This window comes from Mastigoproctus giganteus, chromosome 3, assembly GCF_048544385.1.
Source record: "Mastigoproctus giganteus isolate SK-2022 chromosome 3, ASM4854438v1, whole genome shotgun sequence".
NCBI lineage: Eukaryota > Metazoa > Arthropoda > Arachnida > Uropygi > Thelyphonidae > Mastigoproctus > Mastigoproctus giganteus.
Window position 1 is genome coordinate 48,549,790 of NC_143577.1, and position 25,758 is coordinate 48,575,547.

At 36.1% G+C, this 25,758-nt stretch overlaps 1 protein-coding gene across 1 annotated transcript in view; it reads left to right on the top strand.

Annotated features, from left to right (window-relative positions):
* Neurl4 (neuralized E3 ubiquitin protein ligase 4) overlaps positions 1–25,758 on the top strand; it is a 636,447-nt gene that overhangs the window by 26,739 nt on the left and 583,950 nt on the right. Inside the window, exon 3 of the mRNA XM_090369970.1 lies at positions 24,368–24,588. Coding sequence (XP_090226096.1) covers positions 24,368–24,588 — 221 coding nt within the window. The remainder of the gene's footprint in view (positions 1–24,367; positions 24,589–25,758) is intronic.

The window sequence follows — 25,758 nt, forward strand, 5'->3', positions numbered from 1 at the left end:
ACCTTGCCAACTTCTGCACTTCATGTCTGCTCAGATTTTAACCCACAAATTTCTGTCTTCCTCTTGTGTTTTTAATTCAACCCCTTCATATAGGTGCCTCCGTAGCCAGGTGGGCAGGAGCAGCAGTGTGTAGCACACACTTCTTGATTAGACCAGGGTTCGAGGCCGTGACCACCAAATACAGAGGATGCAGAAAGGTCAGGGAATGACCACCGCATATCCCCGGAACAATATGGTCTTAGTTGCTAATGCTCCTAAAAAACCAAATAACAACAACAACAACCCTCCATATATATATATATATATATGCCATTTTTAGGTTAATATTTTCTAAGAATAACTCCTTGAATTTTGCTGCATTTAAACATACTTGCTCCCTCTCCATTCCTGAAACCTATCCTAGTCACTCTGACGGAACACTGCTTGGTACTGGTACCACTCTCCTGCACTCTTTCTATTTAAGAGCATCCCATCCTTGTAAAAAAGTCTCTCCTGTTAACAAGCACAGAATATGTTGAGAAAAATTCTAATCCACAAGCCTTGCCCACTATTGATACTCTTGCTCATGGAGTAGAATTGACAAGGCTCTCATCTTGTACTCTCTCTCTCTGTCTTTGGGCAGAATTGTAGACACTTGTTAAATTTTAGACATAACTTGTGATTTTTTCTCAACATTGCCCTGTATTTTTGAGTAAATTCTCAGATCTTCTATTTTTAATATCGTTAGTAACAACATGTACAACACTATCACTTTTTATGCTCTTAAAAGATCATAATTACTCTACAGTGTTATCTACTTTTGCCTTAGGCAGACTGACCCTGTTCCTATTTCGCCTCTCCTTTTTACAAAGTATGTTTCTTGTTTCTCCGACAACAGTTACCTCCTTGGGATCAACAAGATCCTGTGTTGTCTGAGTGTGGTCTTCAGCACTATGCTGGTGGCTGAGTGCTTGAAGGCTCCCTCTTTTTCATTTTTTTAAGGGCATCCATTCTGCTCTTCAAGCTCTCATATAAACTAACCAGAAAGCTGATTTGTTGCCCAATGTCATCACACTCTTTACAATGAAAGCAGTACAAAATATCCCCTTTGGCTGTATTGTGTCTTGGTAAGGATAACTCTATAAAAATGCCACATATAGCACAATAAATGTAGCTATGATTTGCAAACCATTGACATTTTTCTCCCAAGCCAAATCATTCCTGCTACTTTGAGCTGTTTGCTTTGCTGCTGCTCTTGTTTGAAACATGATTCTACTATAAATAAAATTAAAATTACTGCACAAACTAAGAGGTAAGGGACTATTGTCAGATTATGTTATGTTTCTGAGTAGCACTACTGCCTTTCTAAATTCTTTGCTAAAAATTCAATTTTAGCAAATGAAATATGCCATCCCATGTGATTAGAACTTTCAGGCTACTGCAATTTACTACAGTTTATTTACTACAATTAAAACATTACACTTACTACTACAATGCACTACTCTACAAGTTACTAATTATGAGATATGATATTTGGCTGAAATAACCAATAACAAAGGCTCCATGAATGATAAGTGTAACTTACTAAATCCTTTGTTGAGTTTAAAATACACTAATGAATGTGACTAGAACTATTAAAACTATTTATTGAACAAAATTTAGTAAGTTAAATAAGTGAAAAACTGCAAAATTTTAAAAACTTATTTGTTTTGAACAGCTCTAAATTCTCCCACTATATTATTTATGGCCTCAAACAGATGCCAAAACACCTAACCCCGTGGAACCCCACTTATAATGTTAGCCACATAATAGTTAATGCCACATTGCTCCAATTTATACAGTAGTCATTCATGTGGGTCTTTATCAAAAGCTTCATTGAAATTTAAGTAAATGATATTAGAATTATTCCTTCCATCCAGTTCATTTCTGACAACCTCATAGTAGCAAATTAGATTAGTGAGACATGATCTAACCTTAACAATTTATGCTGTGATTCCCTTATAGTTTCATACTTGATCTTGTATTGCATCCTTAATTGAGTACTCCACGATCTTTCCTGTTACAGAAGTCAAACTGACAGGCCTGTAGTTGCTCATTTCACCCTTTGAGCATATTTGTGAATAGGCAACACATTTTTGCACTTCTTAAATGTATAGGTACTTTGTCTGAATTTAAGGATGCCTTCATAGCAATTAGAGGTTTGCTAACTTCAGATATATTTTGTAGATGCCACTACATTATCCATGGGTTAATTTTGAAACGAACCAGTCTTTTACCACATGAATAATACAAAGTTAATTTATTAATTAAGTGCTTTTGATCTAATTGTTTTGGGGATGCACAGAATATCCATTGTTCAGTGAGGATTCATTTTCACAGTTATGTTATAATAAATTGAAAATAAAGGTGGTCTCAGAAAGTGAATGATTTTGAAATATTTCTGTGCCAGTTTTCAAGGTTATAATTTTCAGGATTATCTGTTATCCTCAAAAAATGCTGACAAAACTGCTTAAGGATATAAGAGGCAGAGGGTAATCTATGGGGGCTTAAGGATATAAGAGGCAGAGGGTAAACTATGGGGGTAATCTATGAAGATTGCTCTGTTTAGTAATAAAATTAATTTTTAAGAAATAAATATATAAAACTTTAAGGAAGTTTTTAATCATAGTCCAAAATAATGTTCATAATTACAAAGGTTAATCAAGTTTTTCTATTCTGTATTATGCAGTTGATCATACATTTTATTATATTTACAAAATTACAAATTATAACTCTCCAAGATGCAATTTTAGCTGCTATAGTTATGACTTGTAATACACAGAACAGCATGCTAAAGGTATCCATCTTGCTTTTAACATGGATCACAAGGGGATGCAGGGGACTAAAATCCTCAGGAATACACTGGAATCAGGGGACTAAAATCCTCAGGAATATTTTTGACAACTAGTTAATTTATTCCTGTAATCTCTTGGTCTTTTTTTCATCTTTTATTTCCTTGGTCAAAGTCATGTTGCCTAGTGTATGGTAGGACAATACCTTTCCACCCTTGGAGCTTTCTTTAGTGCACTCAGTGAACTGCAGCAAGAAAGTTGCATTTTCAGGTTTGTGAACTGCTCAGTTTTTGAAAACTTTAAATCATTTTTCGATTTGCAATAACCCTTTCCCTAAAATAACTAGAGTGTATTATGAATTACTAGTATGATGGTGAATATTGACAAGATCAGGCATTTAAGCCAACAAAGCATATTTATTCACAGGTTAATTGAGTAAAAGTTACAACTTGCTATAGACAGTTGTATTCATAGCTTCTTTTACTGCATACTCATTCACAATTACATTTAACACCATTATATCCTAGGGAGGGATGATTCCCAACTTGTTTTGGTCTTAATTCTGAACTTTCTTTAATAAAAGAAAACATTTTTTTCTTGCATCTGATTGGGGAAGGGGATGAATCTGATTGGTCCACTTGACATTGATGGTTCAACTGTTGATGATCCTGCTCAAATAGCAAACAAACTGAATGAGTATTTTGCATCTACATTCACACATGAGGAATTATTAAGTTTTTGAAAATGGCAGAAGGTTATCAAATTGTAGCAGGATACTTAATGATTTTGTAATAACTGAGAGCAAAGTGGAGGAGAAATTGTTGAAGTTAAACATAAGAAAAGCACCTAGGGTGGATGGGATCTATCCCCCCTAGGTGATAATTTTGATATCATATATTTGGATTTCAGGAAAGCTTTTGACACTGTTGCACATGGAAGACTATTGTACAAATTGGAGCAGAATGGTATTAAGGGTAAGTTGCTACAATGGATAAAAGGATGGTTGTGGGAGAAGACATAGGGTGGTAATCAATGGGTGCTGCTCTTCGTGGACTAATGTTATTAGTGGAGTCCAACAGGGCTCAGTATTGGGTCCACTGTCGTTTTGTATATTGATGAAGGTATATCAGACTTAATGTCGAAGTTTGCAGATGATACAAAGGTTGGCAGGGTTGTTAATGACAGCAAATGGCAGTGTGCTACTGCAACAGAATCTAGATAATTTGGGCAGATGGGCTAAGAAGTGGCAACTGAAGTTTAACCTTGACAAATGCAAAGTACTGCATATGGGTAGAAGTAACCCCAGAGAAACGTACCAACTGTGTGGTACTACACTTAAGGTGGTAGAAAATGAAAAGGACCTGGGAGTAATTGTGCAGTCAGATATGAAGTTTTCTGACAATGCAGACGGGCTGCCAGGGCAGGTCATGGGGTTTTGTCAATGATATATAGGAATTTTGCTAGCAGGGAAAAAGGAGGTGATTGTCCCCTCTGTATAAGGCAATGGTCAGGCCACGCCTTGAGTACTGCGTACAGGTCTGGAGGCCTCATTTTAGGAAGGATGTCGATTTGCTTGAGTGTGTACAGAGAAGGGCAACAAGATTGGTGAGGGGAATGAAGGGATCCTCTTACCAAGAGGGGCTTAAGTTCTGCAAATTGCAGTGGCTGGAGACTAGGCACCTGCGCAGTGATCTGATTGAAGTGTATAAGGCCTTGAATGGGTTGAGCACGCTGAATTCTGATGGGATCCTTCCACTTGTTCAGATTACGAACCTAAGGGGGCATAAATTCAAATTAAGAAAGGACAGATGTAGAATAGATGTGCGGAAATTTGCCTTTAGCCAGCGGGTGGTTAATTGCTGGAACAAACTTCCATCTGTCGTTGTGGAAGTTGATAAGTTGAATAAATTTAAGGAGGAATTGTACAAGCATTTGGTGTGATTTTTTTTTTTTGGCTGATGCTGCATAAGCTCATACACTTGCTTTCTTGCATCACATGCCACTATTACTACTACCACTACTTCTACATTTATTTAGGATGAAACTGAGGTTGTAGTTGCAGGCTTTCAGTTCTCTGCCCTCACTACAAATGTGAGAGACAAGGATGCTCGAACTGAGGGTGGGGGAATTGTTAATTTTAGACTGACTTGTAACGACTTTGGTATTACATTATGTATAACAATTTCATTTCACTCACTAAAGATTGCTTCAGCTAATTAGAATAATTTGATAAAGCTATACATTGTATTTAGTTTTTTGAGAAATTTACTGATATAAGCAGTTGACAAGTTGGGTCAACTCATACTCCAGCATCAATCGCCCATCAGTATAAATCATGCCGACCGGGCTAGCCAGGCGAGTAAAGTGCCTGCCTGGCAACCGAAAGGTCGTGGGTTCGAATCCCGCCTCGGGGTTGGATCAAAGTACTGCAAAAACCTTGGGAGGTGCACTATGGCCACAGAAGCCGATGTGCCAACAACTACCAAAAAAAAAAAAAAAAGTATAAATCATATAATGACTATAATATACAACAATGACACCTCAAATAAAACTATAGGATTTAGTTGCTGAAGATTTAGAAACAGTATTTCTTTTTTTTCCAATTTGCATTATCACTGCCATTTACTTTGCTATACTCTCTAACATATCAATAGTTCAAGTGAACTTACCAAAAATTTTGTTTGCCTCCAGTCATCCTTTTTGACTGCTCTGACAGTGACTTTGGTTTCACACTGGACACAAGTCAATTTGCTCCTGGAGAGCTTGAGCTGGCATCTGCCTGACTTATTGGCTTCTTGTGGATCCTTGTTTTCTTCTCCCTTTTCTCTGCTCTGTGCATCACCTTTTAAATGTGTGATTTTTTGTTTGTTCATTATGCTGAATTCATTCTTGAGATCCAACCATTTAATCGATGGTTTAATCAGTGAACTCTATTAGATAATAATTGGTTTCCAGATTATGATGTTTTGTTCTTTTCTGTACTGTATATGTTTTCTTTACAAGGCAGTTCTGGACAGTATTCTAAAAGCTAGCCAAGAGCACCTTTTGCATTTGGTGTATTCTGCTGTGGCTTGAACCCATAATCCACATGCTAGATTGTTATTTTTGCAAATATTACAGGGCACATCACTTTGAACAAAACTGAATTACAGTATCCAAATCTACTATCAGCTATTCTTTCTGTCCCCCACAACAAAGACTAATCATTTCCACCTAAAACTAAGAATTTTCCAGCATATACAGTCAGTTCTGCTATAGTGCGCATTTTCGCAATGCGAATTTGCTCCAACGCGACTGATATATTAGGGAACAATGTAAGTATAACGTGATTTTCTCATTGGCTCATGCATGATTTCACTTGCGAGTAACACTAGGTGAATGCAAACCCCAGCACCAAGTCGAACGTGACAACCTGCGCAGCAATACATACTTTGTACAAGTTTACGAAGCTTAAAAAATGTCAAATATGTGAGAGATAAAGAGATCATTTATCGCTATGTTTGAATTCGAGGACGTCACAAATGATCAAACGTGCAGGAAGTGGTTAGAATGGACTTTGAATATAATGCAAGAGGTAATCATTTTTCAGTTATTTAGTTGGACTTACACTTCCATGAGGAAGTACACCCCAGGTGCTAAGACTGAAGCTGTGAAGTTTACTTTCAACAACTGGAGGAAATTAATGAAATTAACGTTTCATTAATGAATTCTGAATTTGTGTGTCTGAATTTATTAGATTAGTGTATAAATGATGCAATTGCACTAAAATACACATAGTCTAATCTCTTTCGCAGCTTGAGGCTTAAGCCCTTAATGCATTAGAGTCTTAACTTATATTATACACCATCAGGCATCTCTCATATTGTGGAAATATACTTCACAACTGTTTTGTCATCATTACATCACTTGGGTAACTACCCACCGAAGAAGGGCCAAATAGCCCTGAAACGGTGCCGTCTGGGTGGTGGTATCCACTGAGAATAAGTAACAACAGTCTTCTCCTTCGGGTGAAGCATTACTTATTCGAAGTAGTGCAATGTCATGGCAACTCATCGTGAAGGTATTCACAATATGAGATGTAACTTAAACGATACCACTATTTCAGATTTGCTAATCTATAATTAGCTGTGTATAAATGATGCCATTGCACTAAAATACACATAGTCTAATCTCTTTCGCAGCTTGAGGCTTAAGCCCTTAATGCATTACAGTCTTGTTTATCTTTTTTACTGTTTTAAATTTTACAACACAAAAAAAAAAAAAAAAAAGAAAATCTCAGCAAACAGAAATATCAATGAAACTTCATATCTTGTAAAGAGAGTGCTATATTTACCGTAATATTTATTTATTTATTATAAATAGTAATTTTATTGGGTTTCTAACTTTTTTTTATTGTATTGTTTTACTTGCCAGACTGAACATTTTTTTGAATGCTCTACTACTGTCCCTATTTTTTTTATAAGCCCTGTTGTTTTTAATTTGCGAAATACCATAACGTGGAGATTTTTAGGAACACATGTTCCGCGTTATAGCAGAACTGACTGTACTGATTATCGGCGTTCACAAGTAAAGTAAGAATAGTGAAATTGAAGCCATGTCAAAAAGATGCAACAGTTTACACAAGCTGAACAGAATGATTTGGTATGGGATTTGGATCTACCAAAGAATTCATCACACCTCTGCTTCTGGGTGAGTTGAAAAGAATCTATGTGTGATATTCTTGCTGATTCTAGCCAAACAAGAAATGATGCTTGAATAGTCAAAAGAGAGTATATCATTCAATTTAAAATTTAAAACCAGTGATACCTCTTCAGAGGAAAGCAATAAAGGAGAAGGAAGAAAGAAGTGTTTCAGTAACCTAACCCCTTCAATCCAGCAAGTCCTGAATTGAGCAGCTGCAGCCCTACATTACAACAACCAGTAAGTAAACATATTCCCAACCAAAAAAGCATCCAAAGCTGGAAAAATGAACCAAAAATGGATTTCACAAATATAAATATCATAAATAGCATGTCTAGTGGGGATAAAGTACATAATGATTATATGTCAGCTTCAAGTGTAAAGACCACCCAGTAATTAATAAAATATAAATTGATTTGAGATTATAAAATTTTTAAAAAACTAAGAGAGATGAAATTTTGAAAAAAAAAAAAAAAGCAGAATAGACTAGAATGACCATTATGTTGGACCTAATTAAATTAAATTAAACAGAAAATAATAAAAACAGAAATTAACAGAAAGTTTTTATTCCCTCCAAATTCATCATTTCAGCTTGTGACAGCTTTAGCTAGTAAAGGAGACATATCATTTCACTGGAATTCTGGAATTTCCATTTCTGCAACTTTCTTTCAGTCAGTATATCTGTTTCATTTTGTGAAAACTTTAAGCCTGTAAAGAGACACCATCTTATGGGCTTTTTGAGTTTTCCTTTTACTTATAATCATCCCATGTATCTTAATATATAGCCAGACAATTTTAATTCCTTAACAGTTAGTATTATTTGGTGGTATCAAATTTGAAGTTAGCACAGAAGGCCATAAGTGCCTTGGTTGACTTTTCAACTTTGTTTCTTGTTCGATGGATATCAATAAGAACATTAGCATTAGCATTAGTAGAGGCATTTGACGCAAGAAAGCAAGCTTATGCAGCATCAGCCAAAAAAAAAAAAAAAAAAACACAAATAAATAAATAAATAAAAAATAACCACTTCCACTTCACCCCTCTGTTCGTTCGAAATACCTGTCCAGCTGAGCCTTAAACTTATTCAGGCTATCAACTTCCACGACAAGGGATGGAAGTCTATTCCTGCAACACCAACCACCTGCTGGCTAAAGGCAAATTTCCTCACGTCTATCCTACATCTGTCTTTCCTCAATTTGAATTTATGCCCTCTCAGGTGATTATTCTGAGCAAGAGGAAGAATCCCATCAGCATTGAGCATGCTCAAACCATTAAGGCTTTATACACCTCTATCAGATCACCTCACCGGTGCCTAGTCTCCAGACACTGTAATTTGCAAAACGTAAGCCTTTCTTCGTAAGAGCACCCCTTTGTTCCATTCACTAATCTTGTTGCCCTTCTCTGTACTCGTTCCAGCATCTCTACATCCTTCTTGAAATGAGGCCTCCAGACCTGTATACAGTACTCTAGGTGTGGTCTGACCATTGCCTTATACAAGGGAATAATCACCTCCTTATCCCTGCTAGAAAAATTCCTATATATCATCGACAATACACCATGAGCTACTCTTGCAGCCCGTCTGCACTGTTCAGAAAACTTCATATCTGCCTGCACAACCACCCCCAGGTCCCTTTCATTCTCTACCACTGTCAGTGTAGTACCACAGAGTTGATACGTTGCTCTGGGGTTGCTGTTTCCCATATGTAGTACTTTACATTTCTCAATGTTAAACTTCATTTGCCACCTCTCAGCCCATCTGCTCAACCTTTCCAGATCCTGTTGCAGTAGCATAGTGTCAGTAGTGTCCTTGACAACCCTGCCAACCTTCGTATCGTCTGCAAACTTGGACATTAAGCTTGATATACCATCATCAATATCATTTATAAATACAGAAAACAACAATGGACCCAATACTGAACCTGAGTGACACCACTAATAACATTAGTCCACGATAAGCAGTGTCCATTGATTACCACTCTCTGTCTTCTTCCACTCAACCATCCCTTTATCCATAGCAGCAATTTGCCTCCAATGCCACACTGCTCCAATTTGTGCAGCAGTCTTCCATGTGCAACAGTATCAAAAGCCTTTCTAAGATCCAAGTATATAATATCAAAGTTATTCCCTGTATCCAGTTCTTTTGTGATTGCATCATAGTATCCAATCAAATTGGTCAGGCAAGACTTCCCCTTAACAAAACCTGTGTCTGAGCTATAACTGAAGTCTTGTCTAGATGATCCTGCAGTGCTTCTTTAACCAGTGCCTCCATTAATTTTCCAGGAACAGAAGTTAAACTAACAGGTCTATAATTACTTGTGTCGCCCTTTGATGCTCCTTTGTGAATTGGGGTCACATTTGCACATCTCCAGTCCATGGGTACTTCCCCTGAGTCCAAGGAAGCTCTCATAATTATGGCTAAGGGTTTGCTTACTTCCTTTGCTGCTTCCTTTAATATAACTGGATAGATCCCATCCACCCCAGGTGCCTTTCTTGTATTTATCTTCAACAATTTCTCCTCCACTTTACTCTCAGTTATTACAAGATTCTCTAGCTTACTGCCAGAGGTGTGAATGTCGTTTGTGAATGTCGATGCAAAATATTCATTCAGTTTGTTAGCTACCTGAGCAGGATCCTCAACAGTTGACCCATCGATATCAAGTGGACCAATCTGATTCATCCCCTTCCTTCTGGAGTTTACATAAGTAAAGAACTCTTTGCTGTCACGTACCTTACTCCAGTAAAGAGGATTTATAGCGTATCGTAATGGATTTCAAGCTCTGCTCTTCTCCATGCAGTTATTTTTAGTGATTATGCTCACTGTTATTTGAACTCGAAGCCCCCTCCCTCATAACATAACTTGTCTTTTGCTTGCACTTTATGTTGCCTCCTGTTCTCTATATTTAATCTTTTTTTATCCTTATTAGGAGTGTTGGTATATGCATAAAGTGCCTATTGTCTTCACCGTATCTGTCCATTGACATGTAGCAACTTGACTCTCAATGGATGGATTTTCATAAAATTTTATATTTGGACCTTTTAGGAAGATTTGTAAAGCAGTTCCAAATTTCATTAAAATTAGACCAGTAGATATCTGATAATTCTTATTTCCTTGCTGATCTGTTCACTTGTAATAACCAAACTCCTGGTGAATGGATTTTCATTAAATTTTATATTTTGCCCTGTTAGAACAACTTGTTGGTCCTTCCCTAATTTCATTAAAATTGGTGTATAATAATACCAATAAAAACTTTGGCAATTATTATTATTATTTTTTTTCATACATATCACATAGGCTATATATATACCGTATATTGTAGCTGAAGCACTGGATATTATTTTTGTTATCATTGCTTGTTAGAAGAATGAATGGATGAATAGGCTATGTGGCAGGTGCATAGAAATGATTCTTGGTTTGCACATAAAAGTCATTGCTTTTTGCTATTTTTTTTGTTATAAATGTGAATTAGTACTATTTGCTAATGCACCTGAAATGTTGTAATATCGTTTGATATCATTTATTGGAGTTTTACATAGTCATTTTCTGTTATGTTCCAATGATGTATTTTTTTTTATTCTAATTAAGTTCTTGTTGCTTGTGTCAGTGTGAATGATCGCACCCTGAATATTTCAATTTTTGTTGCTTCTCGCTCCGTTGCCTAGTTCAAGCAACTTTACTGCTCTGCACACTTTTTCATCTGCTACATTTTTAGAAATTCACTACCCTGCCTTTTCTTTAAATTTATATTATATTTGTGATAACCTTAAACTAGTAAAGGAGACTTGTCTTTGCTCCCTGGTCTTTAGTGTTTTTCACTTCTGTAACTTTCTTCTAGGCATAGTTATTTTGTTGTTTCACATATGGCAGGCTTTTATTTCTGTATTTTTATTTTATGTTTTTATTTAGGTTACAAATTTCCTCAAACTATCATTTCTGTTGACCTCTGCACACGATATTGCATCTCAGTTTTATTTACTGTTAGTTTACTTTCATTAGGTAGGTTATAATGGTTTTCCTAGTCTATTCTGGTCTCATATTTTTTTTGTTAGTGCATAATGATGCTCTCAGTATTTCAGATTTCATTGTTTCTCTGCATTTTTGCTAGATTTTAGCCTACTTTGTATTTCACATTTTCATATCTTTTGTTGTTTTCTTCAAAATTTCATATAGTCTCAGTCAGTTTATATTTTATTAATTACTGGGCAGCATTTACTATTTTAAATATAATCATTATATATTTTGTCCGCAATAGAGACACTATTTACGAATATATATATTTGTGTCTGCATGTTTCTGGTTCATTTTTCTTAGCTTTGGTTGTTATGTAAGGGCTACAGCCTTTCAGCTCAGTCTTTATGGGGATGAGGGTTATTAAAACACTACATCCTTCAGCAGACTTTATTTTTATTCTCTCAAAATTTCAGTCCATGCATTTTACTGTATATGCAAATTTTATATTATTTCCTTAAAAATTTGTATCATTAATATCAAATTTTAAGTTGACATAGGGACATACCATATTGGTTGACTTTTCAAGCATCATTTCCTATTTGTTCAGTGTGGGAAAGAAATTGCATATATTTTACTATTGACCCCAATAAGCGGATTTATAGTTTATTCTGTAAAGAATCTGCTGGCATCTGGCACTTCATTTGTTGACATTGGTACAAAGATAAAGAATTCTTTCCCTTCTACTCCAAGAAAGAATTTCTTTTGTTTTCTTCTGTTGTAGATTTCTTCTGTTTAATCAGTACACTGGGTGATGTATGATTCTTCATCGACAGCTCAGTAACTAGCTTAAATGGAGTTCTGGTATAATGGGAATGTATAAGTGAAAAGGCCTGCCTATGAAGCCCACACTGGATTCATTGTTGGATTAAAGTGTGCTTCCACACATATTTTAAATTTAAAAATTTTAAATTTATTATAAGAAGATGGTTGAAGATTAAACTGGACTTTTACTTTCTGCAAAAAAAATAAAATTGTAATCACCAAACTTATGACTCTTTCTGAAGATGTTGTTCCTTAATGCTGACACATTTTTACTGTTGCTGTGGCAAAGAACTGATGTCGACTGTGTAGCCAGTCAAGACATTCAGGACACCACATTTCAATTAGTCAACTCTTGAAATTTTGCCCTCTCCTGTGCTCCTTCATCGAAATTCACTATGTTGTTAAGTGTTGTCATAAAATTTTGCTGTGTTGGAAGTGTGTTGTCATGCAGTAGAATGATTCCCTCTGACAGTTTTGTAAATGTTTTCTTGTGAATGCTGTATGCAAATCATTGAGAAGTTGCTGTGTTACTGAGCAATAACTATTGCACAAGTTTATTGCTTAAGGTGATGGGGAATTAATAACAAGAAATAACTCTTCCAAAACTCGGATACTCTTTCCCATGATCTTGCCTGCCTTCTTTAATTTTTTGGGTGGTGCAGATCCTTTTTTGCGCCATTCTATAAGAGATCTTTCTGATTCTGGAGTGAAATAGTATACCCATGGCTTGTTACAAGACACTATTTGCTGCAGAAATACTTTTCCCACCAGGTTCGGATTTTTGTAGAAACAGCAATGTATGCTTTCTGGTTGATTGTTATCATCTTTGGGATCTGTAATATGCACACTTTCTTGACCATATCCAAGAGTGTCCTTGAATAATTGCCTTTACACTTTCAGTGACAACACAAAACCATCAGGAATATCTTTAACCCATTTTGAGAACATTATTACCTTTTGAAGATGGCTGTAGCTGTACAAAGTCAGTCAGTGCTTGTGCTTTATCAGTATTGAACTCTCTTCCCGTGGCAAAGTATCAATAATAGTTGATGGTCTGATGGGAATTATAAAAATCTCTATATTCCAACTGCTTACATTTAAAAAATGTGGATACTTGTTACGTTAAAAATGAAGGTTTAAAATGAAGTGAGGTATCAAAAACGTGTGATTGGCAACCCAGGAAATAAATCTATGCAAACCAAATTTGGCTTTGGATAAGTATAACATAAAATAAATATTCGTATGGGGAAAAATTAAGCAAATTGACTATAGCAAGTGTCGACATTTTTTGGCGAGAAAACTTAACATTCAACAACTGACTTACTATTTGAATCAGACCAAGAATTTTGTATAAATCACAGATTATGAATAATGTCTACTGCCCATGCCATCTTGTGTAGGCAGTGAACAAAAACTCCTTGCACAATAGAAATTTGCTTTATAAAATTGCCTGCAATTTAAGGTGACTTGTTAAGACCAAAGTTAACCTGTAATTGGTTATGCTAGTGTTTTTTGAGGTATCATGTGCATTCAGTTAAATGGGGAAAAAAGTTACTCCGTTTATAACCTTAAAAATTAGCAAGAAATAAAAATTGTTCACTTTTTAAAGCCATTTTTATTTTCACTCTGATTGTGAACACAACTGTGGAAAATCTATTTTTTATATGAAAAACATTATTTATTGAAAATAAAACTTGTACTTGCTTTGAACATTTTTCATCACCTCTGATTTTGCAAAAAAAAAAAAAAAATTTTCAGTTCTTCCCAATATAATTGAAAGTAAAGAAATAAATATTTTGAGTTCAGTTCTGTCAGTTTCATTCTCAGTTTTATTTAGTGTGAGAACCTACCAGACACTAATATGAAAGAAGAAAGAATTGGTGAATAGAAGTCCTCGATCAGGGAACTGACGAGTGCACAAGGAAGCATAAATCTAACAAGTTATCTGAAGTCATTCTTGGCATTTTAATAATTCTTTGAAAGCAATGCCGAATGTAAAAAAAAGGTGGGGGGAAACTGAATTGAGATCTTTTCTTTCCTTGCAGTTTTGGAAATGCTCTTGATAGCCAGTCTGAGCAGAATTGTTATTAAATTGTTATTAATAACATTTTGACTTAATGTTTCTGAAGAGGCTCAAAGTCTGCTACAATATCTTTCGAGTCAATCACAATCAGTTGATGTCTGAAAGACAATCCAAATGAAAATCGACAATTTAGTTGCTTCTCTTTTCTCTTTCCTTCTCTATACTTATAAGGAAGTTTACATTTTATTTTTGTATTTGGTGTTATATAAATTGTGTGCATTCCTTTCCTTTCCTTTCCATTTTAACTGTTGAAAAATACTTCCAAAATGAGACCAGAATGTCCATTGTTCACCTATTTGTGGTCAACAGGGCTGGCTGAAGGGTATATGGTGTCCCTAGGCCACATTGACTGATGGCACCCCCTCCTGTCTATGGGAAGGTTAATTTTTTAGATTAATTTTTTAGAATGATTAATTTTACCAATTTGCACCAAGGTTTAGGTGGTATTGGTGCCCCTAGGCCAGTGCCTACTCGGCCTTATCCTAAAGCCATCCCTGGTGGTCATATATGTTATTGTTTTGAAAAATCTGTGCTGTTATTTCTTCATCAGTAAATTTATGAGCTTTTTAATGTGGATTTGAGGCTCAAATTCTTCCTAAGTTACAGTTTTATCATTCATGTAATGTTTCACCTTGCATTATTAAAGTATCTAGTGTACATTTAAATCAGTTATAAAATTCAGATAGTTTATTTAAGTTAAGATATTTTAGGATTATTATTAAATTCAATTTATTGCCAAAACCTCTTGACAGTGAGTTGGCTAGTGTGGCATAGGTTGTAAAAAGGGTACAGTGTTACAATCATGTATTGTTATCTTACTTATTGAAAGGTAGTTTTATAATGAAAATTTTTATTTCCAACTTATAATAAAAGATACTCAAAAACAACGAAAAATGCAGTTTCTCATGGTAATTATTCATCCCTTTTATATAAGTAGACTGAGTTTATTTAAGGCAGCTTTACCCAAACTGCATTCTGTGAAAAAATTGTAATTAATAAAAAATATCTTTTTTTTTTTTTTTTTTTTTTTCAATTTGAATTTTTGTATATTTGAAGCATATAACACTTTTTATATAATTTAACATGTTTTATGGTTATTGACAGATCACATACTGGATATGATGTATTCACTCAACATGTTTGTATGCATTTTGAATGGATTTTTATAATACTTTATATGTTTTTTCCTGATAGAAATAGTGCAATATTTTGTTTCTTTTTTGATTTTTTTAAAAAAAATAAAATATATTTGCACACTAATTATGTATATTTTATTTTAAAAACCAAATAGCCACAAAACATTATATGTATATGTTCCATAAATATATCTTAAGATAAAGCATTTTCCAGAAATATACCATAAGATAAAAAAAGTTTTCCATAAATATACCATAAGATAAAAAAGTTTTCCAGAAATATATTGTAAGAATAAAAGTGTTCCATGACTAAAAAAGTTTGGGAAATACTGGTTTAAGATATCAGACTCTTGTCACTTGCACGTAAATTCTATCCATTAGCCACTTCTGCAATTTGTTTCTAGCATGTTGCACTTTGTTCTTTATATATATTGGAGGTTAAGCTTCTTGGCTGAGACTAGCACTTCAGAACTGGATGGGAGAATACAGATTTGATAAAGTTGTCCCCTGTACTTTTCCCCTCTATCAGGCCTGTTCTATTTGCTGTGTAGTAAGATGTGGGTATGCCCACTCTGATCATGCATGCTACAGGACTTTTGGGCGCCTCCGTAGCCAGGTGGGCAGGAGCAGCAGTGTGTAGCACATGCTTCTTCATTAGACCGGTGTATGAGCCCGTGACCACCAAATACAGAGGATGCGGAAAGGTTAAGAAATGACCACCGCATATCCCCGGAGCAATATGGCCTAACCAAATACAACAACTGGACCTTTGGTAAGACTTTTGACAGTGCCATGCATCTGATGTGATTAAATGTGCAAGTACCTTACTTAAGTTTTGGGTTATGTGAGTTTCCACCCTGGGAATGCTTCTAATTTGATGAGCGTGACAGATAATAAAATTTTATATAAAATATTTGTTTTGTTAGGTTGGAGATTGATTTATTTTGAATTTATACTATTGTAGAATGTTTATAAATCACTGCATTTTTAATTATAGTCATTAAATTTGTGTGATGATTTTATTAGTATTAGTAGTGGCAAATGTTGCAAAAAAGCAAGCTTATACAGCATCAGCTTAAAAAACAAAACAAAACACAGTTCTCCCATTTCACCTATCCATCCATACAACCAGCCAACCAACCAACCATTTTCTAATTCCTTAATGTTGTTAGCATTTATTAAAGAGGCCTCCGGTGTCAGGAATTCGATAATTAATTTTTAACGCCACTAACCACCGACTCAAAAATTGCATATATAACTTTATTTACGTTAGAACATACTATAAAAATAACATCTTCAAGACTGCATTATACTGTAATTAAGACAAAAACTGAACTAAAATAAAATAAAAGAAAAGTGTATATTACAATAATATAAAATCACTGATTAAAATTTTAAATGTTGAAATCACTTAAAACCACTATACAATAGCTTTCGGCAGCAACAGCTGCCTTCATCAGCTGAGATGGTTACGGGTTATCCACAATATATATATATATATATATATACCTACATATATCCTAGCAGGTCTGTGATGCCCACTACGATGCATGAGCACTACTAACTTCCCGTACGTTGGAACCAGAAACGGCTCGAGTACGCATCATTCTAAATCGCTTGTCCCTCCCTAAAATGAGGGACTCAAGTGGCTGAATGCAGCAACCCTTATTCCTATTAATACCATAGCGTCTGGACGAACATATCCGTTCTCTAGTTCTCTAGCCACTTCCAGTTCCAGAAACCACTAGCTCTGTCGACAACCAACGCTCCTTCAGCTGAAATATCATGCCCCGTTTCCCAAGCATATTCGGCTACGGCTGAGCTTTCATAATCAGCCGTGTTGATGACTCTATCATGTTCACCTAGGCGATTGTGCAACCTATGCTTTGTTTCTCCCACATAACACTCCCCACATTCTGGGCATTGAATCTCGTATATGACCCTGCTGGCACCACCGGTATCAATGGAATCTTTAACCGTGCACACCACCATGTGAAGTCTCCGACCAGGAAGCTGCACACAGCGTATCTGACACGAGCATAGAATACGTGCAATGGGTTCCGAGATACTCGGATAGTAGGGAATGTATGTGGTAGCTGTAGGCGTAAAAACATTCCTATGCCGACTATTCATATCCTTTCGACAACCATCAATAACACTCTGGGGGTAGCCAAACATCTTGAGGTCAGCCGTAACCCGTCTGATCTCATCATCCCTCTCCTCAGAGGAGGGACAACCCTTCCCATCAAAGCCTTGACCACACTTTTCTTGTGGCCACCGGCCTGAGCTGATTTAAAGTGCATGTACTGGCCACAACACATGGGTTTTCTATAAACCTTAGCTCCCAAACGGCAGCCTACCTTATACACATACACATCAAGGAAAGGAAGAGCCCCCCCTCCGCCTCCACCTCCGAGGTAAACTGAATATAGGGTGAACCATCATTCAGCCATCTGAGCACTTCATTATCCTGACCCCTCTGTATTATCGTAAAAGTGTCATAGACATATCTCTTCTACACCCGAACCAGGAGTGGAAGAGTGCTCACCAACATCCTACCCTCAAACTCCTCCATTGCCAGGCTGACTATAACCGCACTAATGGGCGAACCTAGGGCCACTCTGCGGACCTGCTGATACATAATATTTCTAAACAACATAGTGGTACTAGACACAATCTAATTCCTTTACATAGATCTTAACAACTCAACAGTGTCCTATCTTTCAAAGTATCATCTCTTCCTAATACTACCTGCACACAATCCAAACCATCTCAATGGGTATACAGGTGAACAAGGAAATGTGAAAAGACACCATAATTTCCCCCCTCTTCTATCTCCTGAGTTTGAACAAACTGTACAAAATCACTACTATTCTTAATAGTAAAGTCCGAACGTCCCACTATGGGGGATATAAGCTCCGCCAAAAACCTGGATAGAGCATACATCGGACTGCCTACAAAAGATACAATGGGCCTTAAAGGCACCCCCACCTTATGGACTTTTGGTAGCCCATAAAACTTAGGTAAATGACAGCCCGACGCACGCAACTTCCAGGCTACTTCCATGGATATTGTTTGGCTTTCTGCCAACCTTGCACCAACTTATTAACTTGGCATTCCAGCCCGGTTAAGAGGTTCTTTTGAACAACCTTATAGGTGGTCCTATCATTGAGAAAATTAAGAGCCTTTCCCGATAATCCTCCTTGTTCAAAACCACTGTAGATCTACCCTTATCTGCAGGTAGCACCATAATACTACCATCCATCCCACCTCAATTCACCTAACGACTTTCTTTGTGGCTCCATTAGATTGGGAGTAGCTATACATGCCTGGCCTAGCACACACAACGTCTTGATTTGGACTTCATTAGCTATCATCTCAGGCAAACCGACTACTGCCCTCTCTATCTCCATGGCTGTATCTGCAATGGGGGGCCTACGAGGATCAAACAAAACTTAGTTCCTAAATTCAATACTTCTTTCTGTTCATTTGTTAACACTTTACTACTTAAATTATGAATAAACTCACCCCGAATAGACCCACCCCTTCTCCAGCAGCTTCTTCTCTTAGTCTATTAAATTTATTGACTTGCCTTTGCCTGTATTCATCCATAGTTTAGGGAGCTCTGGCCAGCTCTAATCCAGACACACATGCTAATGTGTCAATTCCAAACACTCACTAAAATGGCTGGAAACAAACTCCTTACACCTCCTAGTATACATCAAATCTTTATGTAGTTTGCCAATCCAAATTCCCAATACAGGAATCCCTTGACTAGCTCGATTAATTGGTTCCGCAAGAATGGCACGCTATGTGAAATCGCACTAATCGAACTTAATAATCAGTACAAAATAGCGTAATTTGTTCCAAGACCTACAATATACCAATCAATATTTTTAAAAATACATTTTTTTATGGCAATTTTATCTACAGCAGTATAAAAGCAAAGGATAATTATAAATATTTGCAGTACAGTAATCAAAAGTTTATTGAAATTAAAAAAATTACAATATATAACTCACTTTATTTCTTTGTAAAATATTTCAAAAGGCAGGTTTGCGCATACGTTTCTTTCTTCTTTCATCATAAATTCTCAGTATGCAAATTCCTGCGAATTTGCATACTGCACTCGATATCTGGGTCTGCATCCATGATTAGTTGTTTAAAATTTTCATCTGCGTGAAATATTCCTTCAAGTTCTTTTAATGTCAATTTCTTTTCTTGAACATTTTCTTCCTTGCAAATTTCCACCTCATCATATGCTTTTTCATCAATATTAAGGAGGTCAGAATCACTTAATTGTTCTGAATGTGATTCAGCAATTCACGAACATCACTGTTGTCGATTTCATCAAAGCCTAGATCTCTTCCAATATTTGCTATTTCATCAATAACAGTGTTGACATGAGTGAAACTACAGAAATCATTTGTGCAGTGTGGCAAAATATGCTTCCAAACTGCTCTCATATTCCTGGATGTTACTTCAGACCACAACTCATGAATATTGTCTATTGCTTTCCTGATGTTGTAATTTCTCCAAAATTCAACTAAAGAAACTGCACTATTTCCAGTTGTTGCTTCAATTGCTTGCGCAAATGTTCTGCATAAATAATAGGCTTTAAAAGTAGCAATTATGCCTTGATCCATAGGCCATAAAAGACGTCATATTTGGAGATAAAAAAATAACTTTCATGTTTTCACACAAATCAGAAAGTGCTGGTGGGTGGTCTGGGGCATTATCTAAAATTAATAAAATTTTGAATGCAAGATTATTTTCTTCACATAAGGCCTTAACTTTCGGTCAAAAATAGCTAGTGAACCACTCTTCAAATAAAGCTTTCGTGACCCAAGCTTTTCTATTAGAGTGCCAAACAACAGGTAGGCTTGCTTTATTAAAACCTTTACTGAAAAATCTGGGAGTTTCATTTCTATAGATAACCATGGGAATAATAAAAGTGTTATTCTATCTTTGGAAACTTTATAGCCTGGTTGAGCCTTTTTGTTTTTTGCCAGAAAGGTTTTTCTTGGCATTTGTTTCCAAAAAAGGCCTGTTTCATCAAAATTAAATATTTGTTGATCTGTGTAGCCACCATCATCAACAATTTTCTTTAAAATTTTGGGATATTTCATGGCTGCATCTTTATCTGCACTTGTTGCTTCTCCAGTCAATGCAACATTATGCAGTCCTGTTCTTTTCTAAAAACATTCAATGGTTCAATGGCAGTGAAATTTTTCTTAAAACTTTACTGGCAGTGAAATTTTCTTCTGTTTCCGCTTCAATCACTTTTTCTTTTGAAGAACTTGCTTGAACATTTTCTTCAGTTACTGCTCTACCGTAGTTTTCTATTGTTGGCTTTTCCTTTAACATTGCAAAAATACTCAAAGCTTTTGTTTTTATGGTTATTGTGCAGATTGGAATTCTTTTCTGATTGCAGTCTTCTATCCAAATGGCTAAAAGACGTTCCATCTCAATCATCGTAACACTTCTGTTTCTTGTGGCTTGTGTGCGTGCTGATGATGAAGCAAGCTTACCTTTTTCCTTATATGCACTGGCTTTACTTAAAATCATCTGAACCGTTGATTCAGGCATTCCAAGGTGTTGAGAAATTTGTATTTTACTCTCACCATCTTCAAATCTTTTTATGACTTCAATTTTTTCATCTAACGTTATCACTTTTCTTTTCTTTTTACCAGAGGCACTATCAGATACACTTTTCCTTTTATCCATAGTTAATAATTACGTAATATATATAAAAAATTTAATAGAAATTAATGTAATTAATTAGAAATTAATGATGGGAGATACACGGGAGTCTGCACGTTAAAACGCAATGCAAGAACAACTGAAACAACTGATCTGCATGTACATAATAAATGCAGTGCAGCCGGTGTTGTCCTTCAGAGTGCACAATGTTAGAAAATATTTCAATTGTTGTAATAATACACGTTTGAAATAATCCATTTCCTTTTTATTTTCTTTTGGTAGAAAAACAAACTAGCTTCCCACACTGTATCTTGCGTTTGTTTTTGTTTGTTTCTCGATAATGCTTCTTGATGGAGAAGGTATGATGCGACTCGAAATAAACAGTAACTCCCTTTTGTGATCAGAGCAGTGTGCTCACTAAGAAAACAAGCAATGTGTTTCTATAATGTTCTCTAATGTTATGCATACTTTAACAGTGTATTTACATTCGTAGCTTAGTACTAACTTTCATAGCATCACCAGCTTCAGTTTCTTTGGGCCAAGCCAAAATACCGCGCTAATCGAAAATTCGTAGCTAAATATAAACCGCATTAATTCGAGTTTCGCTCTAATCGAACCTGCGCTAATCTAGGGATTCCTGTATCCTCCTCTGATATACCCTTGCAGCATTAGCATTAGTAGAGGTATACGATGCAAGAAAGCAAACTTATGTAGCATCAGCCAAAAAAAAAAATGCTCCCATTTCACCCCTCCTCACGTAGCCCGTGCCAACTGCCTATCTTGAAATGGTAGTTTCACCCGAAAACCATATGGTACCAAATGAGTAGCTTTACACCAGTGCGCAAACCTTAGATGTTGCTTCTGTCTAGCTTCGGTAGTACATATTTTCTGAAATTGTAGGATTTGATGTATATTAAGATGTGTAAGGAGTTTGTTTCCAGCCATTTGAGTGAGTGTTTGGAATTGGTGCATTAGATACATGTCTGGATTAGCACTGGCCAGAGCTGCCCGAACTATGGATTAATACAGGCAAAGGCAAGTCAATAAATTTAATAGACTAAGAGAAGAAGCTGCTGGAGAGGGGTGGGTCTACTCGGGGTGAGTTTATTCATAATTTAAGTAGTAAGGTGTCAATAATACAGAGGGGTCGGGATAATGAAGTGCTCAGGTGGCTGAATGACGGTTCACTCTATATTCAGTTTACCTCGGAGGCAGAGGGGGCCCTTCCTTTCCTTGATGTGCATGTGTACAGGGTACACAACCCATGTGTCGTGGCCACTACATGCACTTTAAATCAGCTCAGGCCGGTGGCTACAAGAAAAGTGTGGTCAAGGCTTTGATGGGAAGGGTGGATCACATTGTTCCTTCTCTGAGGAGAGAGATGACGAGATCAGACGGGTTACGGCTGACCTCAAGATGTTTGGCTACCCCCCCCCCCACCAGAGCATTCTTGATGGTTGTCAAAAAGATATGAATAGTGGGCATAGGGATGTTTTTATGCCTAGGGCTACCGCATACATTCCCTACTATCCGGGTATCTCGGAACCCATTGCACGTATTCTACGCTCATGTCAGATGCGCTGTGTGCAACTTCCTGGTTGGAGACTTCACACGGTGATGTCCACGGTCAAAGATTCCATTGATACTGGTGACACTAGCAGGATCATATACTAGATTGAATGCTCGGAATGTTGGGAGTGTTGTGTGGTAGAAATAAAGCGTAGGTTGCATGATCGCCTAGGTGAACATGATAGAGTCATCAAGATGGCTGATTATGGAAGCTCAGACGTAGCCGAACATGCTTGGGAAACGGGGCATGATATTTCAGCTAAAGGAGCATTGGTTGTTGACAAAGTTAGTGATTTCTGGAATTCAGGGATTTCAGGGATTCAAAAAGCATTCATCAGCTTTTTGAATCCCTCATTTTAGGGAGGGATGAGCGATTTAGAATGATGCGTACCCCAGCCATTTCTGGTTCCAGTGTGCAGGAAGTTAGTAGATCTCATGTGTCATAGTAGGCGTCGCAGACCTGCTAGGATATATGTATGTATGTGTGTGTATATATATATATATATATATATAGTTATTATAGTAAAAGCACAATAAGTACTATACAGATGCAGAACATATATATGAACACAACAGTATACAGCTTGCAGTAGGCCATAAGGCCAAAATAACTTATAAAAATAATATAGCCCATGCAGGCATACATGGCCAAACCCTGGAAGTAAACATATAATTAGTAATAAAATATAAATATATAATACAATGATGATTATGTAGTTAACTATTGGTGTAGAGATACATTGAAAGGGACTTTTTCAAGGGCTAACCCTTTCAATGTATCTTACTAATAATTAACAGAGCTATCTGTTTCTGATTGCCATCTGCCTATTTAATAGTGTCCAAAAGTTAAACTGAATTATGTTATAATTTAGTAGCAAACAGGCAAGATAACATTTAGCCCCTCAGATACCTTCGAAACGAATATATAGAAAAAGGAAAAAGAAAAGGAAGGCCAACTATAATTTTCAATTTCTGTTGTGGTATTATTTTTATTTATACAAAAGCAAGCTATAGCTAACAAAAGGAGAAAGGAAGTAGGGATAAGTATAGTAATAGTACCTCAATTTCCCTCGAATTAATAGATCTATTAGAGTAATTCGAGGGAAATTGAGGTACTATTACTATACTTATCCCTACTTATATATATATATATATATATATATATATATATATATATTGTGGATAACCCGAAACCATCTCAGCTGATGAAGGAAGCTGTTGCTGCCGAAAGCTATTGTATAGTGGTTTTAAGTAATTTCAACATTTAAAATTTTAATCAGTGATTTTATATTATTGTAATATATACACTTTTCTTTTATTTTATTTTAGTTCAGTTTTTGTCTTAATTACAGTATAATGCAGTCTTGAACATGTTATTTTTATAGTATGTTCTATTGTAAATAAAGTTATATATGCAGTTTTGAGTCAGTGGTTAGTGGCATTAAAAATGAATTGTTAACATTTAAGTTGCTTTTATTTAAAAATTTTTTGTCTTCGTAAAGAAAAATATACTTTTTTTTTTTCAGTGATTTTTATTATAAATTATAACAGAAGTAATCCTTTTAATTTCCAATATTTCTGATGTACCAGTTCCAACTTATATACTGTATTATAGGTATTTCATCTAATAAGGTTACCAGTAGCGATTCTCTTGGAGTTTTCAATTATAATAATGCTGCTGCTGCTGTTGATATTTTGAAATTTCATGAAAGATGTGGTTCCATGGTGAAGCTGTCAAATGGTGGACGTACGGCAGAAAGAAAACGACCTGTTGATGAATTCAATAATGGAGTGGTTATGACATATCGCCCTCTAAGAGATAATGAATTATTTGAGGTAATTCAGAATTAATGTTTATAAAAAAGTTCTCAGTACAATAGTTCATTATTAGTCACAATTTATACTATACATAAGTGACTGATTGCTATCAGTTATATTAGATGTACCTGGCATATGTTTAGGATTAAGTTTAGAGTAAAACTGATTAGAGTTGCATCACTATGATATACACTGATTTGGCTTTTCATTACCAGCACCTTTTTTTTTACAAATGAACTGGTTCTTTGACACTGACGAAGGTTGAAATTCAGGATGATATAAAATAAAATTGTAGTTTGTGGCTGATATTAGCATTAGTAGAGGCATATGATGCAAGAAAGCAAGCTTATGCAGCATCAGCCAAAGAAAAAAAAAAAAAACCGCTCCCATTTCACCCCTCCATTCGTTCGAAATACCTGTCCAGCTGAGCCTTAAATTTATTTAGGCTATCAACTTCCACAACTAGGGATGGAAGTCTGTTCCACCAACCAACTACCCGCTGGCTAAAGGCAAATTTCCACACATCTATCCTACATCTGTCTTTCCTCAATTTGAATTTATGCCCTCTCAGGTGATTATTCTGAGCAAGAGGAAGAATCCCATCAGCATTAAGCATGCTCAAAACATTCAAGGCTTTATACACCTCTATCAGATCACCTTGCCGGTGCCTAGTCTCCAGACACTGTAATTTACAAAACTTAAGCCTTTCTTCCTAAGAGCAACCCTTTGTTCCATTCACTAATCTTGTTGCAGCTCTACATCCTTCTTGAAATGAGGCCTCCAGACCTGTATACAGTACTCAAGGTGTGGCCTGACCATTGCCTTATACAAGGAAATAATCACCTCCTTATCCCTGCTAGAAAAATTCCTGTATATCATTGCATTGAAAAGACCCCATGAGCTACTCTTGCAGCCCATCTGCACTGCTCAGAAAACTTCATATCAGCCTGCACAATTACCCCCCAGGTCCTTTTCATTCTCTACCACTGTCAGTGTAGTACCACAGAGTTTATACGTTACTCTGGGGTTACTGTTTCCCATATGTAGTACTTTACATTTGGCAATGTTAAACTTCATTTACCACCACCCAGCCCATCTGCTCAACTTTCCAGTTCCTGTTCCAGCAGCATATTGTCAGTAGTGTCCTTAACAACCCTGCCAACCTTTGTATCGTTTGCAAACTTGGAC